The following is a 19,763-nucleotide window of genomic DNA, read 5'->3' as shown; positions in this document are numbered from 1 at the left end:
AGTTAAGATTAGGAACGTATTAAGTTTAGACGTGTTCAGGCACATCATCGGTGTACCGGTGTCTTGATCGGAGCGCAGGTTGTGTTGTCGGCGGCGCATTGCGTGCGATTTGCTTTAGCGTCGTCGACCAGTCAAATCCATGTGGGAGTCGGCTTTGTGCTGCAGAATGAAATGGACCACGAAATGAGAACACACGCAGCTTCGCATCCGATGTGAGTTGAGAAAGATTGTTATTTGCGACTGGTTTTGTATCTTTTAACGAAAAGAACTCTTTCGATTCAATGTATCTCACAAGGAACTAAAAGGTCGATTTTTGGTACAGAGCTTGAAGGCTGCGTCAATGCAGGCAGAGGTGGTCAAAGTTACCAACGTTGTTACTCCAGTAGAACTAGTACTGATTTCTAAGTATGTAAAAGAGGGAGTATTCCTGACCTAAAACTATTCAAGTAGAAGTGGAATTGTCTAAAATCATTACCACTTTATTAAAGGGGCACTTCACTCTAAACATGATGTTGTCTCAAATTGAAGGGCAAAACGAAAAAATTTTTTTGGCCGCAGCCATTCTCTTTAGAATGCCACCGTAATGGAGCTGGAATTTGTTGAAATTTACACAGCAACTTCACGCTCCAGCAGTCATGCAAAGATCGAACTTTTTATAGTTGTCAGCCGATGTTATGAAGGAAATACGTCGTACACGCCAAGGTGGTTTAGATACCGCGTTCAACGGAAGAGGTTCAGACAGGAGATTTATGTCAAAATCGGGCCTAGTGTATTTTATTTCTTTAGAACATATGGCGTGTACGACATTTTTTCTTCATAACATCGGCTGACAACTATATAAAGTTCGATCTCTGCATGACTGCTGGAGCGTGAAGTTGCTGTGGAAATTTCAATAAATTGCAGCTCCATTACGGTGGCGTTCTGAAGAAAACGGCCGCGGCCAAAAATTTTTTTCGTTTTGCCCTTCAATTTGAGACAACATCAATTTTAGAGTGCAACGCCCCTTTAAGCAGTGCAAGCAAACCCAGAATATATATAATAACACATAGCATGTATTGTGTTAATATTTAAATAGCTGGTTCGTGGTACAGAACTTGAATATAGCTTTCAATAAAATATCCATTGTAAAATAATATTTATTGAATTCGAAGACTTTTCGGGTGCCTCTTTTCAAGAGTTAACGGCACACTAAAGTGGTGTGCGTGGTAGGTCTTTGTTTTTTCTAAAAGTGCTGGAGTCTACTATTATTCAGTTGAACAAAACTATTTTATGTAGACAAAAAGATTTCCTCTATAACCTACAAATTTGTCATTAGTGCATGTGTTTCGTGCGTGTAACTGTTTATTTACGAATTGCGTTGCTACTATAGTACCGTATGTCCGTATACTTCATAGTTTGTTATTGTTGCCATTGGTACAATGCGAATTTCATGGTCTGTGATTTTGATTGTTGCGTCATACTTTGCCTTTTTGGTTTTGCTTTTAAATCTGTTTAAATCCCTTGAGTGTGCCGTTAACTTTTGAAAAGAGGCACCCGAAAAGTCTTCGAGTTCAATAAATACTATTTTACAATGGATATTGTATTGAAAGCTGTGTTAATATTGTATCATATAATGCAGAAGTAAGGTTGAATGATTATATTCTTTTGTCATCTGACTCCAGAGGATTGCTTGTGGCCGATGCTGCGTATTCTTGCTCGGTTGACCGCCTGTTTAATTTAAGCAAAGTGCCTATTGACACGATGAGTATGTGCAATTATGTACAAAAATGTACAATTATTGAAAATAGGTTCAGTTACTGCTATACATACGGCTATCCCACATGGTGTTCATGACAAGTTCACCCACGAAAGTAATCCAAACTAGAAGTAGATTATAAACCTGCGTAAGTTGAGCAATTAGGGAAAACTTACTAGACTACTCAGAAAAAGTAGTACTTTGTTACTAGCCACCATGGATTTTGAGTAAAAGCCTGAGTTAACAATTCAGCTCCAAGCTTGAGCTGGGAGTCCCTACTTCGAAACCGAATGAATCGTGATTGAAAGTCGCCGATGTAAAATTTGGAGGGTCTGAGCTGAGTTGCTGTTGCAATTCGAAAACAGTGTAGTTGCAATATGAAATCGAGCGAGGGTGTCACCAAAATTTTTGTGACCACTCAATCTCAGTGTTGATCGATTGTCTTGATCGTTAGTCTGACTCACCGTGCAATCACAGGTATCACATCTACTACGGTTATGACTCGTTAACTCGATACGGCGACATAGCGTTGTTCAATCTCCGCGAGCCAGTTGCAATGAGTGACAGTGTGTTTCCAATATGCATGCCATCGCTCGGTTACAAAGTCCACCTACCGACCTCACAATGCTACAGTGCAGGATGGAGTTCACCAGCCACTGGTAAATTGACGCATATTGATGCTGGTTGGCCATCATCGCATTACAAATTCATTTAGGCACTCGGCTCAATCATATCATGGATTACAAAGTCGACCTCCATTCGAGCTCTTGGTGTAAAGAAAGGCTGGGACTGAACGACGATGTGTCCTTTGCGTGCGTCGAGAATGTGTATGTTGATGGAAGTGGGAAAAATGAAAAGGTATGTAAATTTAGGTTAGGTTCCGTAATCAGCATTGCTACTCGAGTAGAAGTACTGCGGTCAATTTCTATTCACTTACTATTGTATGTAGCATTTTCCAAGGCATGTCAAAATTACTTCGAATATAAATAGAAAGCCAAGGTTTCGAAAGTACTCGAGTAAGCAGGTGTGCTCCAGTCGTTAGCCATCACTGTAACTGTTAGTACATACTTCATACTACTGTTCTTTTTTTCCAAAATAATTGAATCCAACTATTTGAAGCTACTGCAAAAACTACAACATCAGATCCTACGTATCATAGCCCGGGGCCAGGATGTGTGTCCAACAAATCACTGCTCAAAAGATTCGGTGTCCTAAACATAAAATATATGCGGAAACTAGTATCCTAATTGCCAAGTTTATGTAGCAGTTCCACTCTGGTCACTGCCCCGAAAGCTTCAATGACTTCTTTACCTCGGTATCAAAAGTGCATTAAGCATGTAGTCCAGCCACCACATGGTCGACTAAAATATCATCGCTCTATCAAATACGCCAGACCTGCCGTGTGGAAAAGGATCTCGCCAGCTATCTGACAGTCTACTTCATCAATACTAGTTAACCCTCTAGTTTATGGGACCACGACTTGACCTATCGATCTCGCTTGTCGTTTAATATCATCTTCTATTGATTTTAATTCAGTGTGCACGACTCCTTTTTTACATCGCCTAGGTCAGATGTGTGTCTGATTTCGAAGACTATTCCAAGTCGATGAACTTGTCAGCAATAAATTGAAATGTCATATTAAACAGCTTTGTTGCTAACTATTTATGTATAGTTGCTTGAGACATGTATGCAGTATGCACCATAGTACATTGTACAATGATACATCCGTTTAGTCATCATCGCTGAAAAAAGGTATGATGAAGGCAAACGTTGTTGATGTACATACCAATACCAGTATTCATTCTGACAATGTTATGGCCAAATACATTCTCATACCGACAAGATAGCGTAATGGTTAAGCGTCCGGCTTCTTAATCGGTAGGTCGTGGGTTCGATTCCCAGTCGGGTCAGACCAAAGACCTGATTAGTAACACTGGTATCCATGGCTTCCCTGCTTGGCGCTTATGCATTACTGGGATAGCATGGAGGGGTGGTGCATGACATAGAAAGCCGTAAAGGCTATATCTGCACTGCCTTGTCCAGCGGATATGCACATCATGCACTCATGGTATGCATATGCGCAGATCGTGTGTATGTGTATCATGAGTCGGTGTATATGCCGCAAAAACATCAAGGACGAAAATAAACTACGTCCTTTCCTTTCCTGTACAGGGGAAACGTTTCAGGTGGCCGTTTACTCTCTCTGCTTATTTGTCTATGTTGCCAATATTTTTTCTCTATCTAGAGATACCTAACAATACCTGACAACCCATTGGTCCCAACTACTTCAGTTTAATCGACCTAGTTTCAGTATCGTTAGTTCACGGTTGTTAATAAGTTGACTCTAAACTTCGAAATTTTTAGGATGAATCCGATCCTCTGATGTGTCACTTTGACGGCAACTGGTACGTTGCGGGCGTTCGCAGTTATACTCATGTGGGCGCAAGGGGTACCTACCGCCTGTATACCGAGATCCACAAGTTCAAAGATTGGATTTTAGATACGAGTGACAAGATTGATTTATTTGATAATTCTCAAGGTTCAAGTTTGTTGTAGAATATTATAAAGCGGTTTAAAATGATCTCTTATTCGTATACCGAGATGTGACATGGCTGGTATTGATAGGCGGGCTGTAGCGACCAAAGACACAGGCTTTAGCTGGCAGGTCAATAAGTGGCGTCATTTACCTTGAACAATATACATAATAGTGTGAGAAGTTCACCTGCGATATTGATATACTTAATTTATGTTAATTACACACACAACACACGCTACAAGAACACCTGGCAATATACAACTGTTTTATCCAACATCCCGACGTCGACTTTCCATGGATATTGTGTAGCAACTAGTTTTTCAACATGTAACTTGAGTCATTTCGGAATAGATCGGAGCCATCGCCTCGGGATAGTTTGATACGGCCATATTGATGTCGAATAAAATGTTCCTTCTGATTGGTCGATTCCAAAACAAAGTAGCCCTGGAAAGTGCGGAAACACTTCTTTTACATATTTAGAACTACTTATATTGCGGGTGAAAGGTAAAGCGCCAATGATTGAGGTGAGAAGGCTATGATTCTTATGCAGGAGCCTACGGTCCGATACATCGAGAGCCAAGATCACGTTTATGAATACTAGAAGCCCTACTATACCGAGCGAGATAGTGTAATGGTTATGCGTCCGGCTTCTCGAGCGGAAGGTCGTGGGTTCGATCCCCGGCCGGATCATACCAAAGACTCGAAAATTGGTATCCGCAGCTATCCTGCTAGGCGCTCAGCAATCACGGATAGCATGGAGGAGAAAAAAAAACGGGGGCGCAGACTAGATGACCTCATGGGGCCGTATCGCAACTCCGTCGTCAAAGCATCTCGATGGTGCAGGCGAAAAAGAATATCATATCTCTCTCTCTCTCTCTCTCTCTATACGGTTTTGATGTTATATTATCGAGCAAATGAGGTATAATACAAATCCTTTGGGGTCGCTGACCCCACTTTAGAAACTGCGAATCACAGTTTTATGGGAATCTGTCATCACAACCAGGGCTTTGGAGCCGGAGCCCCGGAGCCGTGCATTTTTGCCGGAGCTCTATATCAAATTCAGCCGGAGCTGGAGCCAGTTATTTGAGCGGTAGCTCCGGCTCCGACGTATTTCATAAGATGCTATTATATATGCAACAACCATATCTGCCGAGTTCACCGAATTCAACAGCAAACCTTCGCCAAATCAAGAATCTTTTCCTCTTTTGCGCTAACCATGTTCCTGGGGATTTCATAGTAGAGCAGTCGTATGTTCAATGTTCAATTTTCATACATGAGAGCCGAACCTCGGTATGCGACATATGCCTGTCAATATTGTGGGTATTCGGCATACCCGCAATTTCATCGCAGCACAACCTTTTGGCCAATTGTATACGGTTCGAAAATAATGATCACTATGTATCACGCGAAAAGGGAGAGATTTAAAAACGTGATTTCGTTGCACATTTCGATATGACGAGCACGAGCCGAGAAATTCCATCTCATCGTTGCTATTGTAAATCGGATAAGCAAATACTCGTTTTTTCGTGATAGTTCTTTAGTCAGGCCGCGAAAGTGGACAGTGTTATTGCGAGTATGCAATCATGCATGCTAATTGCAATTCATTACTGCGCATCATTGTTATTCACTCCAGTAAGGATTTTCGAGCTTAAATAGGGGATGACAATGACAGAAGAGTAGGCCAAAACCCCATGGTATTCTATGTTGGAGACAAACTACTGATTTGATACGCGATTTCCAATTTGTAATCATCTGTTTCGTAAACTTGTAAATGTACAAACAGTGTTTATTTCGATCATTCGATTCATTTCAACGGGAAAATATTATTCCGATAATCTTGATCGACACCGGATGGACTGGTAACGAGTGCACCAATATCGAACGTCAAACCTTAGGCCATTTGGTACAAATCGAATTTCCATTTATCACGTCGTTATATCCGCCCATTTTGCCCTTACTACATTTACAGTTCAATAATAATCGCACATTTGAAGATTGAATTGAGCTGTATGGCCTAATGGCAATGAGTACAGTGCCAGTGTTAAAACGTCGCATCAGAATTTTAATGCTGTGGCACGGAGTAAAGTGCTTTTTTAGTTTATTGTAATAGACGACGATTTACTAAAAATGTGACTGGACCCTGGATCTGCCAATGCGTCGAAACTGATATCTTAGTCCAGTCATCAACATCCCAAGTGCCGCGGCCAGACTAATCATATTTTTGGTTGGCCTAGCGAGTTCACAATCTGAGCAATTCAATTTCGACAATATATCATAATTTCGATAATATAATGGGAAATTAGCTCGCGGACTACACAAAGCCTTCTCGCGGGCCACATATGGGCCGCGGGTTGCTCACCCCTGATATAGACAGACACCTTCGATAGTTTTCAGAGCCGGAGCAGCGGTAATAATGCTGCTCCGGAGCTGATGTATGATAGAAGAAAGCTCCGGAGCTGGAGCAATGCAAATTTACGGCTGCTCCGAAGCCCTGATCACAACACGCTGATGTTGTAGCCGTTATGGCTGGGTTATGTCCTACCTTGAAAAAGTGATCTTCACGAAGATAGAATGTGGCGTCGGACCTGTATGACCCACTCCCATCAGGGGGTTCGAGATACATCAGACCACTCTTATGACGGAGATTGCGACCACGAAGTGAAGACGATTCCAATGAAACTGTTCCGGCCTCTCCAGTTAACCCAGGACGAACAATGTAAAACGTGTCGCTTCCACGTTCGATGATGTAGGGTAAACCGGAACTGTGTATCCCTATTGTGTGATTGGGATAGTTCTTACTTACAACGTGATACGGCCCTTCATTTCTGATTGGTGTCGAATCTAAAAACAGTTTAGGTGCAGAGGTAGCCAAAGTTGTTATTATTTATTGATATTTATACATGCAATAGTATTGTCGTAAATTTCGATCGATTGCGAGTAGAAGTAGCTATTTTCAAAACATGGATATTCCATGGAGAAAACAAGATGTCTGAAAAATATTCAAGCAAAGTTTGAAGATGTGAATTGGGACGAGGAATTCTATATACTTTAGCTTTAGCAAATCAGTCAGCAACATCAGCTGTAGATTTTAGAATTGCAACATACCTCTTCACTTCACCTCAAAAGAATGCTGACTATGGCGCTACAATTGACTGAGTCTTTCGACATTAGACCTATTACCGAGATGCAGGTGTTAAGTCGATCTGTTAATCTCCACTTATAAACGTGATGCGAACGCAACAAAACTCCACTTTCTTCACAACATTTTACATCACACGCATCTGACACATGATATTTACGAGATAGTTATCAAAAATCTATTTCAGCATATGATGACATATGAAGGCATGACTGAGTGATAACCTGTTGGTTTCACAATCTCCGCTTTTTCTGCTCGCATTTTCTTGGCTATGGCATCATTGATTGTAGTGTAGCTCTGGAAAAGTTCGTTTATGAATATATAAAGTAATGTAAATTTGTATTCCAAATAATGTGATATACGACTAGGGTTGCATTTAAAACAAAAATATATTTAAAACAAACATCTTCAAAACAAGGCACTTGTTTAAAACATGTTTTATACATTTTTTTTCTAGCCATGACGTCACGAATATTTCATAATGACGTCACATCGGATTGGCATAGACAATTGAAAATATAGGGTAAATATGGTTCCTTCGACAAAAGGGTATTCCGACCATTGTCATGGACAGACCAAAAATATCTTTAACCGAAACTATATCGTTATGCCTCAATTTTACGGTCAGCGCTCATCACCAGAATACCAATTCCGTACAAAAGCTATCCACTTGCTATAACTGTTTAACCGACGACGATTTCGAGGGTTGCAGCCATTCCACACCATATACTTCGACCGTCCGTAGGCTCATACTACCAGGGCCGTAACAGCACTTCGTCAGCCCCCCCAAAAAACGTTGGTCCTGGGCCCCCCATAGGGTGATAAACCGAACTTCTGGGGGACTTCGCCCCCCAGATCCCCTCAGGCTATACGCTGTTTACCGCTGCTTATCACCTATATTGAGTGTCCGTTTAGTGAGTTAGCTTTTATCCCCTAAAAACGCGCGAAGCGCGAGAAATTTCTGTAATTCATGACTGAATCGGGCAATATGATCACTCATCAGGAATTGCATATATATTGCTATCAATTTTTATCCTTTCTCCACTCAAGTAATCAGATTTACCGGTAGAGCTGAGTGAGGTGTGTTTGAAAGGGTAGGACCCCTCAATAATAATTAAACATCTCCGGGTGTATTGTATACCAGTTGGCAGGAACGAAACAGCACTTCGTCAGGCCCCCCAAAAACTGGAGTCTTGGGCTCCCAACATAGGGCTCCCAACCGACCCGCCATCACGTTGTTCACTTTTGCCACGAAATTATAGACGTACTGCTCAGTAAGCCAGCGCGAAGCGCGAAAATTTTCGATAATTCATGATAAAATCGGTCAATAAGATCGGGAATTGCATATCTATTGCTATCAATTTCTTGTCCTCCATGCTCACTTGCTCACGTAATCAGATTTACCGCTAAAACTGAAATAGGTGTTGTCTTGGAAAATGTAGAGCCCGTAAATAATAATTAAACATCTTCGGGCGGGTGGACCCGTTGGTATGACTTCGTTAAATGATGTTATTTCGTGACCTCCTGTCTGCTATATCAAAAATATAGAATCGCCCAAACGTACTAAACCAGGGGCGGGCAACTTGTCCAGTCGGCGGGCCGGATATAGGAAAATTAAGTACTTGGCGGGCCGGATTGTTGAATCGAAACATTATTCGCCCATTTATTTACATATACAAGGAATAAATCGTATTTAATGAATGTATTTTAACGACAGCAATGTCAATTCAAAGCCATTTCTCGCCGATAATGGCGAAGACAATGTGAATTTGAGAATAACATAGAAATTAAACATGGAACGGCAACGACCGATTTTGCAGCTTCGTTCCGCTTCGCCGAGGCTGAAGTGGAGAATTGTTTTGCGTAAGCGACTGTAGGATTTCTGGCAATCCAAAAGCTATCTTCCCGAGCGCAGAAATTACTAAATCTGGTCTTGATCGAAAGCTACTGTAGCACCGATTCCGAAAATATAAATTAAAATATTGATCAGGCACTGATCCACCTGGAATCTGTCCTCCAAGTCTGAAATATCGGCATTGTTCAGAACAATCGGGTAACCGCAACACAATGGCCATAACAATGACCCGTTGCGACTCTCCGATTGTTCGAACAATGCCGATATTTCAGACTTTGAGGACGGATTCTAGGTGGATCAGTCCCTGATCATTATTTTAATTTATATTTTCGGAATCGATGCAATAATAGCTTTCGATCAAGACCAGATTCAATAATTTCTGGGCTCGGGAAGATAGCTTTTGGATTGCCAGAAATCCTACAGTCGCTTACGCAAAACAATTCTCCACTCCAGTCTCGGCGAAGCGGAACGAAGCTGCAAAATCGGTCGTTGCCGTTCCATGTTTAATTTCTATAATAACATTGTCATACAGGCGCCGCCATGTCTGCTTCTCTCTGATCAAACAACACACGGTGCAATCCCTAATTAAGATTTCAAGGCGTTAGATAAGCCCGGTAACCATAATTTACCAAGATATCAATCCATAAGGGTTGAGTAGGTGACGAGATAGCGTCGTTGTTCAACTGTGTGGCCTAATTAATCTCGATATTGAATTCATGCGGCCCGCATCCTCTACGAAATTTGAAAAGTGGCCTGCGACCCGTTTTGAGTTGACGACCATTGGCATAAGCGGTGCCTTGCAAAAGCCTAGAAGTGTGCCGTGCTACAAGTCGGTGGTTGGAATCAAAAATAAGAAATATCAGCCTGGTGTAAATGAACATTGTAGTCGACAAAAATCATGAATACCACAGACGACATAAGGATTGAGTAGCCTACATCGTAAATGCCGATAATCCAAGTCTTCTCGCTTCGACGAACTTATGCGTAAGCTCCACTCGCGCAACACTGCGCAATGCGCGTACACGTATATAATAACATTCAGTCACTAAAATTTGACGTAGTAAGCAAGTAGTGGGGAATCCCAGCAGACTGGGCCGCGGGCCGTATGTTGCCCGCCCCTGTACTAAACTAAAAGATCACACGATTTCACATTGGTATTTTTTCACTGGCATATAATTTTTCCCTGCGGGGTGGTATTAGTCTTGTGAGTTTCTGATTGCCAATACAGGAACATTTAGGCGCCTAAGAACTATTAAACCTACATGTATTTTGTATATATAACAAAGTTTTCGGTCAGCATAAGGGCAGTCGTTTTCGGCCAAGGTTTTCTAGCTGCCGAACGTTCTGGCACACTTCTTGCAGTCGCATGTTACATGGCCTAAAACTTTATATGTCTTGGTGCGTCGTGGCGAGGTAATGACCAACGCCGATTTGCCCATTTCTATGAATCTTTCGTATTTTTTCTTAGGGTAAGAGTACCCAATAATTAAGATACTTGGCAACTTGAAATCGCGCGAAAATTTTTTGATTAAGTTGTATAAATTTTCAAAAAATACTCTATAATTTATGCTAATTCACGAAATAATTTTGGGCCCCCTTCGAGCTCGCCCCCCCCCCCAATTGGGGCGTTTGGGGTGCGGCAGTTACGGCCCTGCATACTACTTATTTTTTCAACGCTATTTACACGTCTCTGCCGTAATTATACAACGTTAAAAAAAAACATTTTGTTTTGAAAAAAGGCACTTGTTTTAAACATGTTTTGAACAAAGTGTTTTAAAACACCGTCTGTTTTAGATGCAACGCAACCCTATATTAGGGTTGCCATACGTCCAGAATTTCCCGGTGGGCAACGGAACTTTTTGAAATTGCGAATGGATTCGCGACCATTAAAGGTTCGAAGCCACCTGATGTGTAACCTGGTGCGAACTGGCATTTCGGCTAATAAATAGTCTTATCCGTGTGACAAGAACATGACTTAGAGAGTGATGTAGCCTACATGTACGTACAATTATATGTTCCCTGCATTTTCGAAGTCCTAATCTCCACCATGCTATATACCGCTAACTCTGATCACGTGGGCTGAGAGAGGATAAAATATTTATAATGATATATCTATATATGGAAGAACCAACACTATTTACAGAATTCATTCACAAAATTTAACAACTAGACGTACGTACATAGAAGCCAGATGCGTATATAGTAAGCCCATCAGAAGTTGCATCGATCACCCTGTGGTGGGCCCCATACAAGTTTTTTGGTGGCGGGAGTTGGCTTAAGAGTGTCGTTTCGGTCCTGGCTGCAACACACAACGACATATCTGCACCGAGGTAAGTAAGTAGTTGTGAAAACGATCGTAATTTGTTCTCATGGATTGTCAAAAGATGCAAATTGAGCTAGGCGAAAGGTGCCGAGCTTGATTCATATTGATGCATACCTGGAGGTGTTCAATTTTCGACGGCATAAGCATTCGTCCACATCAGGGGATGATAATGATAGTATTGATATGGAAATGCGATACTAATCCTTTGTGTAATCGAACAGCACGTTCTAGAAAATATCATGGTATGGCATACTCCCTTATATTATAAGGCCCGCAGTTTAGCCGAAGAGCAATACGGACAAGTTGTACAGGATACGGTGTAAACCAGAGGTCTCAAACACGCGGCCTGCGATGACATTTTAGATTTTTATTAATTTGACATTATGTAAGTTTCACATATATCTTTTCAGGTTATAAAGTGAAAATTCCCTCTTGAATTGCTCCGAAAGCCTGAAACTATTCATCAAACTTCACTATCACATCAATCGCAAACGCTACCATGCAGTGGAAGATTCACTATTTCGCCACATTTCTAATTCATGATGACAAAACCCGACCCTTTCAGACGATTCGTGACTGAAATTTGTGAGTTGGGCTTGGACAGTTCCTTTCTAAGAATTACTCAGACTCGGGCTAACTCGATGGCAAAATGAAAATGACCCGAGTGGACTCGGAATGCAGTGAATTTTTTAGAACCATGGACGCAACAAACTAATCGCGTACTTTTTGAAGTACTTGAAGTAGATTTTTCCTACTCACACTGCTTCTTAAGTAGTTATGATTTTAGACTACTTCTACTTCTACTTGACAGTTTTTAGTTTTGTAGGCAAAATATGCGTATAATACTTACCTACCTACTTACTTTTGAACCACCACTCCTACTTCTACTTGAGTAGAAATTCCGGTGTTACTTCTACTTGAGTAGCGACGGTGACTACTTTGACCACCTCTGTTTATGATGGCATCATACATTTGTCCGCCCATATAATGTCTGTATAATATAATTAATATACATCAAGCACAACAACAATTCTATTCAAATAGTTATAAATGTGATGATTCTTTTCGTGCCAGGCCTAAATCGATACTAGAGTAAATCACATTTTGACGATGTGTGTTTACTATCAGTCTGTTGAATCGGCTCACTTTCAATAGGACAATTCATTTCTGCCAAATAAGGCCTACTTGGAAAGACATAGAATGCCCCTATAAATGCTGCGGCGCGCGGCGTCGTCAAAACTGGAAAACTGGCCCGCGAGCACATTTGAGTTTGAGACCTCTGGTGTAAACACTTTGCGTGATTAGTAAACGTTGATGAAAAATATGGTGGATCGTAAAGATGCCATATTGTGTAGCATTATTTCCGGAAATTAAAGGCATTACTACACTTGCTTTTATATCACAAAATATCACGAAGTAGAAGTCGCGAAAATCAGATCTACTTGAGTAAGTACCAGAAGTAGAGGAAAACTACTTGAGTACTTAAAAAAAGTAGAAGTACTTCGTTACTGACCACCTCTGCCAAATAGTCTATAGTTTATTCACTACCTTTGGTAAAAGAATCACTCCTGTATTCAATCGATAGGCAAAGCATTGTCAGTGTAACGTCATAGGTGTTCAGGAGTCCGCTAGGAGACGCTAAAGTGTATCCAGAATTTAGGCCACAAGAATATGGTAACCATACCCTATATACGACAGTCTGAGCTTACACTGGTACTACCTGGTAGGTGTACCCGAAGGTTCGTACGTTATACTCTTGGAACAATAAAGGGGATAGTACCAAATATGGCTAAAGTAGTCAATGGACGTGACACTCAAGTATCAGTAAAAGTCTAGATTTTTACATGCTAATTTTGAGTAGAAATCGAATGCAAAGGAAGGTCCCAAATTTACTCAGGCTGGAAGAATTAGGTTGGCACGAAATGATGCAGACTTTCTTTTGTCAATCAAACCTTTGAAACGCTCAATTTGCAGGCTTCACCATCGGTCATCGCCAACACAGAGGCGAAATGACTAATTGCGTTTAGAATAGGTGCAATGTTTGCAGTTACATTCTATCACCGTAATGTCGCCTATATATCGCTTGGTTGCTATGTCAATAAGCCCATTTACATGGTCGTTTGGGTCAGCTTCGAAGCTGACTCGCCAATCTGACTCTCTCGTTTTTGAAAAAGAGAAAAAGGCAGACGGCTTCAATCCGTCTTGAGCTCGATCCGTTCCGCAGAGTCGCTTGGAGACGGCTTGAACGGTACCGGTACTTCAAAACGAATCCAGACTACAGCAACATACCAACATTTCATGTTCATATTTCACGAAACCGGCACGTATTTCAACTAGGTGAATGTGAAAGCTCTATCAGTACATGATACTGCTTTTATAATATGCGCGTGGTCTTATTTGTTTAGCGTCACAACTTATGAAGCGGGTACAGCCAACAATATAACTTGCCCAACTCACTATCAGAAAGAATTTATACACGGTGTATTTGATCATTCTAGAATTGTGTTAAAGTATTTCTGGATATCTCAACTGCCGTAGCATATTCCCGAGCTGAATCACAAAGTGCTGTGTATCACTCGAGCTGCGATAAACATGACCATGTAAACTCGATCACTTTGGCAAGCCGTCTCATGACGTCACTCCAAGACGACTTGGCTTCAAGACGGCTTGACCATGTAAATGGGCTTAATAGCACTGATACAAGATTCTAAATTCATCCTCATTTTTTTAATTGAAAATTCTTACATGGGTAAATTAAAAGGTGTGGAGGAAATCTGATACAATGGCACTAGAATGAATCATATAAGTATAGAGAAAACGACCTGACTCATGGCCTACTAAAACATGCTTGAGTACACACACACGTCGCATGGGTATAGGTATAGGGTTGCATTTAAAACAAATAAAGATGTTTAAAACAGCGGTTCCCAACCTTTTTGACCTCTCGGCCGGCTCGAACCTTCAAAAATCAAAAATAACCCTAAATTTAATTAGGCCTACGACAAATGCATTCAAGTCAGATGTAATATTGTACACTTCATTTATTGGTGCTTTTTGGTAAGTGTGATTCTAAAGTTTACGCAGACGAAGCTCGCGAAGTCCTGCTAAAGACCAGTCACCTGATCGTGATTGTTCGGTATCCCTTGAAATGAATGAGATACTGATTACCATGCAGACCCTATTATAATAGGGTTAAGATTTTGTCCTCTTTTTTGAGAAATGTAGGGCAAATTCGACTGATATACAGTAAATCAACTGCTCCGGCGGCTATTTCGGTCGCTGAGCCGGAAAGTTGACTTTTTTTTAGTCACCCGACCACGAAGTGAGAAAAATTTACCATTTTTAAAGATTTTCCACTGCTAGTAGTGCTTAATTGCAATGTCGGAGTTTAACGACGATTGTTTAAAAGTATTACGCTATGCTTTCACTTATGACTTTTCCGAAACGAGTCGCCGACGTAGACGATATATGGAATGGTTGGAACCCGCGAAATAGTCGGGGCAACAGCTATCGTAGGCTACGTAGATATATATCATTGGCACGGAATGAATGTTATGATGATGATTCGGCCAACCGTAAAAATGCTGCATGACGATGTAGTCCTGGTTAAAGATATTTTTGGTCCGTATATGAGAGGTTTTGGAAGCCTATTTCGTCAAAGGAGCTATTTTCACCCCATATTTTCAATTGTCAATGCCAATTCCCTATGACGTCATAATTGAACATTCGTCGGGTCATTTCTTCAAAAAAACATGTTTTAATTAAGGGCTTTATTTTAAACATGTTTGTTTTAAATTGATTTTTGTTTTAATTGCAACCCTAGGTAAGGCAAAATAGTGATGGGCATCACAGCAATATAGCAATTAGCAATACAACAAGCAACATTTATCATGAATTTACCTGGCAATTTCCTTTAGATATCCAACGTCCATTTACATAGCGCCTTACACAGAATTGTGCTGAAATATTAGAGACACGTAGCCTATTTGTCGTGTGTATTTTGATAAAAGATCACTTTTTCTTGTATTCAAAGTGAGTATAGTTTTTGGGGATATAATAAAAGGCTATCATCACAAATTTATAAACATGCCTTTCACTCACTATATTTACTTGCTAATAGTTTTACCCGCAATGCAACTCTATAACATGATGCGAACTCACGATTTGAACTTGCGACTGCTGCGGTCCCAACCACTGCGAATATCATTATCGCGACCAAAAGATCCTTCGATGCTTCTGTCATGTTCTGCCGTCGTATTGACCGCATTATTTAATTACTGAAAAATAAGTTGCTTCTTGGTACGATGGGCTAAATTATACACATTTCGTTTTCGTCGTGGTCGAACAGGGTTCTCAACCCTTTTGTCTCCTCGGACCCCGTTTAGACCGTCACGGACCCCGCGGATCCTCCCTCCTGTTTTACTTCAAATTTATAGCTCTATTATCGTGCAACCGTCACCTATCTTGTGAAAATATTAACTGTAGGCTATAGTGATAGCTTAAACCGTAACAAAATGGCATTTTTTGAAAATAACATCTACTCTTTATGTAAAAACTGTGAAGGATTTTATTATTTCAAAGCGAATTCTGCAGCTGCATTTCTTGAGATACGCAGCCGTGCCGTGTCTTGAAAATCTGCGCCGCCGATTTGATATGAACAAGTGCCGAAAATCCATTTCCATAAAGATAGGTGGTAGCGAATGTAATAATAACGCGTAACGCGTGCGGCAACACCTTTGAGTATGATCGAACATATGTGGCACCAATATAACATCCAGCCTAGTCATTTCTATCTAGAAGCTCATCTTCAAGTTATTCCGGAGAAGCGGTTATGTATCACCATCACATTAATTTTTTTCCAAAACCCCAACATCTCCAAACAGCAATGTATTTGTATCAGTAGGCTATTGGCAATTGGGCAATTAAAATGAGTTTACACAGGAGAATGTCTCATCTCCGACCCCACTCTGTTTATGTGAGTCCGGAAGTTTTAGCAGTTTTGAAACGAAACTGCATCGTGATTTCTCTCATTAAAAAAATACAAATTAGCTGGTTATCAACCATTTTGCAAATTTGGAGGTTTCGTGAACCCCCTGAAAATGCTTCGCGGACCCCCGGCAGAAAACTAATGCCTCAGAACGAATTATGCATATATGTCCAAACACTACTTTCACAACATTTGAAACGTTCTCTTTCGATTAAAACTTTTGAGGTAGGTTACAATTGAAAGTTATCCTTACACAACAGACTCCATTTATTACAGGGGTTCTTAATCTGGGGTCCGTGGAATCCTTGGGAAACCGCAGCGAAGTTTCATGGGGTCTATGAAATGCCAATGTTGAAACTACTACTACAAACTATAAAACTTGATTGTTCTTATTGCTATTATCTGTGCTCATTTTTGACACATGACCATTCATATTTACCAGAGATAAGCGTGGATTAGGATTAGGATTTGGGAAAACCGGATTAGTGAAATTTTGTCGGATTGGGATTGGATTAGGATTTCAGATTTTTATTAGGATTTGATTTATCTATTTCAGGGAAATTAATGTCCTGTGGCGAATGACGACAAAGTTTTTCGTCGTACCAAGGTTCCTTCATGTACTTTGGCAATGATTATGCGTGTTAATTTTTTTGTAGAATATATAGGCATGAGATGTAGGCTTTCTAAGAGGAATTTCAAGTTTATATCGGATGAGGATTAGGATTGGAATATACAAAAGTTTTGGCTTATGGCTAGGATTAGGATTTGAAGCTTTGGATTTGCTGGACTGGATTAGGACATAGAAATTTGGTCATCATTGGTTTATTAGCAATTTTATCAGTTCCATACACCACAAAAATGCGATGAAATGAAAAGATAGGAAGGTGTCGAAGCGACTTGGAGTAGTCTATGGAATCAGACACCCACCTTGGTATAGACCAGGGGCGGGAAACATACGGCCCGCGGGCCGGATCCGGCCCGCGAAGGGATTTTGACCGGCTCGCCGAAAGTTTTTACTCTGAAAGTGAAATTTTATTCTGAAAGTATTGACAAATTTTGTGCGTCACAGACTGAATCCAAGTTTGCCAATCTTAGAAAGATGGACATTATACTACTTGCTCTGTTCGCGTCTACATACATTTTCGACCACGAACCAGTGTTGGGATGACTCGAGTCACCTTTTTCGTATGACTTGACTCGAGTCACCTTGGAAAAATGACTTGACTTGACTTGAATTGACTCGACGCTTCAGAAATGCAGATTGATTTGTGACCCGAAGCAAAATTTACCACTCAATTTCAAGTCATCAAGTAATCGATGTCGACTAAATCGCTGTATCTTGTATAAGTTCGGATTGCCAACCAATGAATCAATGATTGTACGTTTTACCGAACCTTCATTGTTATATCCAGAGGTGGTCAGTAACGAAGTACTTCTACTTTTTTGAAGTACTCAAGTAGTTTTCCCCTACTTCTGGTACTTACTCAAGTAGATCTCAAGTAGATCTACTTCTACTTCTACTTCATAATATTTTGTGATCTACTTACTTACTTTTCGCTATTTTAAGTTTGTCAAGTAGAAGTAGTTTAATCCTCCAATCAGGAAGATAGCCTGAGAAATTTCGGGGCTGTTTTCACGGAGTTTCGACATTTAATTTTCATAAAAGTTGAGTTAAGCCCAGAATTTTCGTCGCGCCTCGCGCGCAGTGAAGATGGTGTTACCAGTATGATTTCACGAAAGTATTGGTGAATATATTTTAGGTAGCGGGTTGGCGTGGTTCTGTTCACACCGCATGTCGCCCTTCGCCATATCAATTATTTCATCGCAGTATATAGGGCTTATCATAACGTTTGAAACTGATGTCTCGCAATCTAGCATTTACTTATCATATTGTAATCAAGCTGTCCATTAGGGTTGTTCAAAATTTGGAAAATGTTTGGAATTCTGCGTGTCCATCGCTTATTCTTTAGATTATTGTTAAAAAACAATAATGGGCTTGAAAGAAGCTCCCAGGAAAGCCGCTAACATTTGTCTAAATGCGTTTGAAAGTCGTTGTTGAAGAGTGGGCGGGCAACCGACAGCAGAGGCGGGCAATCACGAAACCACGGTTCTTGATTGGGTAATCGGCTAAGCTTCACTGATTACTGCAACAGCTGACTCGGATTCGGGAGCTTCGCTTTACTAAATTGAAAGTCTGTTTTGCTGAGGTAGAGTCTGTTAGTAGCGGTTGTGGTTCTGTACAAGCGCGTTGTGTGTTGATGAGTCATTAGTAGTACTGTAACACGTGTTCTTTGAATGCTTCACAGTCGATAGCAGTAGTTTATGCTTTGGAGCAACAATAGTGCAGTCATGGCAGATGCAAAACGGCGAAAGATTGCACACATGCCGCAGCGAAGAACAAGATCCAAATCTGAGCCGTACTTGGTCGGATATACTTGCGATTACATCTGTGGCTCGAGATTACCTACTATACGAGAAGTAATGAGTTACTTGCTGCATCTGAAAGAGCATTGTCCTCAGTCAACCCCTACTCATGAACTATGTACTGTGGTGGTGGATGATGTAATGACAATGTGTAAAATGGCGAGAATTGCGACAATGCAGAAATCACATGTGGTGCGATCACTTCAAAACCTGCACGAAAGATGGCGTGATCTGAAGAAGAATCCGAAACAGGAAAGTGATCCCAAGGGTAAGAGGAGAAAATTCACTGATGATTTGGACAAGCTGTGGGATATTGAAGTACAGATGCCATAACAACAATAAAAAATGACATTTATCTATCACATGAAAGAAAGCTTGAAGACATTGCATTTTATGAAGATCAACGGCTATCTCGCCAGTCAATAATGTTGGGAAGAGACAAAATTCTGGCTAAAGACCTCAAAAAGAAAACAGCAGCCATTGCAGATCAAACTGTTGAAAACGTTTCACACGACTCAAGTTGTGACTATGTTGTTTTAGCATCATCGTCATCTTCAAAAGAGGGTGACAGTTTGAGTTCAAGTTCTGACTATGATGCTGATGTTGGACTTGGCACCTCGACCCAATCCATTAAACTGATGGCACCTAAAATATTATGAAAAATACGCATGTTTCCCAAGCTCTGGATCGATTGCAAGTAACTGACAACGATGCAACGATGCTGATGGGAGCATTTATTAAGGCTTGTGGAGGAGATATAGCCA

General features: G+C 40.8%; 2 protein-coding genes across 4 annotated transcripts in view; one reads left to right on the top strand and one right to left on the bottom strand.

The window, feature by feature from the left end:
- The window catches only part of LOC145451711 (sushi, von Willebrand factor type A, EGF and pentraxin domain-containing protein 1-like), a 52,118-nt gene extending 47,783 nt beyond the window's left edge, over positions 1–4,335 (top strand). For 2 of the 3 annotated variants that reach the window (XM_080329927.1, XM_080329926.1), the window contains exons 52-55: positions 40–212; positions 2,213–2,394; positions 2,451–2,593; positions 4,100–4,335. In XM_080329927.1, coding sequence (XP_080186053.1) covers positions 40–212; positions 2,213–2,394; positions 2,451–2,593; positions 4,100–4,291 — 690 coding nt within the window. In that variant the 3' untranslated portion in view covers positions 4,292–4,335. Of the gene's footprint in view, positions 1–39; positions 213–2,212; positions 2,395–2,450; positions 2,594–4,099 lie in introns of those variants that run through there. The other variant, XM_080329928.1, reaches the window with a different exon arrangement.
- A 123-nt stretch (positions 4,336–4,458) lies between these two features.
- LOC145451728 (uncharacterized) lies at positions 4,459–16,103 on the bottom strand. The gene is made up of 5 exons (XM_080329973.1): positions 15,750–16,103; positions 15,489–15,547; positions 7,635–7,707; positions 6,814–7,112; positions 4,459–4,715 (listed from the first exon to the last, which is right to left on the bottom strand). The coding sequence occupies exons 1-5, from the start codon at positions 15,853–15,855 to the stop codon at positions 4,584–4,586; spliced, it is 669 nt and encodes a 222-aa protein (XP_080186099.1). The 5' UTR covers positions 15,856–16,103; the 3' UTR covers positions 4,459–4,583.
- Positions 16,104–19,763: the final 3,660 nt, after the last annotated feature.

Source organism: Botryllus schlosseri, chromosome 12, assembly GCF_051294905.1.
Source record: "Botryllus schlosseri isolate E-star chromosome 12, Bs_hap1, whole genome shotgun sequence".
NCBI lineage: Eukaryota > Metazoa > Chordata > Ascidiacea > Stolidobranchia > Styelidae > Botryllus > Botryllus schlosseri.
This window is presented reverse-complemented; position numbering and strand designations above follow the sequence as displayed.

Bases quoted from the DNA above. Each gene is read 5' to 3' on its own strand.
- LOC145451728 (XM_080329973.1), bottom strand. From the start codon at position 15,855: ATGCGGTCAATACGACGGCAGAACATGACAGAAGCATCGAAGGATCTT. The intron at 15,548-15,749 runs GTGAGTTCGCAT...CTAATATTTCAG, and splicing joins AGCAGTCGCAAGTTCAAATC to CACAATTCTGTGTAAGGCGC. The intron at 7,113-7,634 runs GTTATCACTCAG...AACTGTTTTTAG, and splicing joins GGAGATTGTGAAACCAACAG to ATTCGACACCAATCAGAAAT.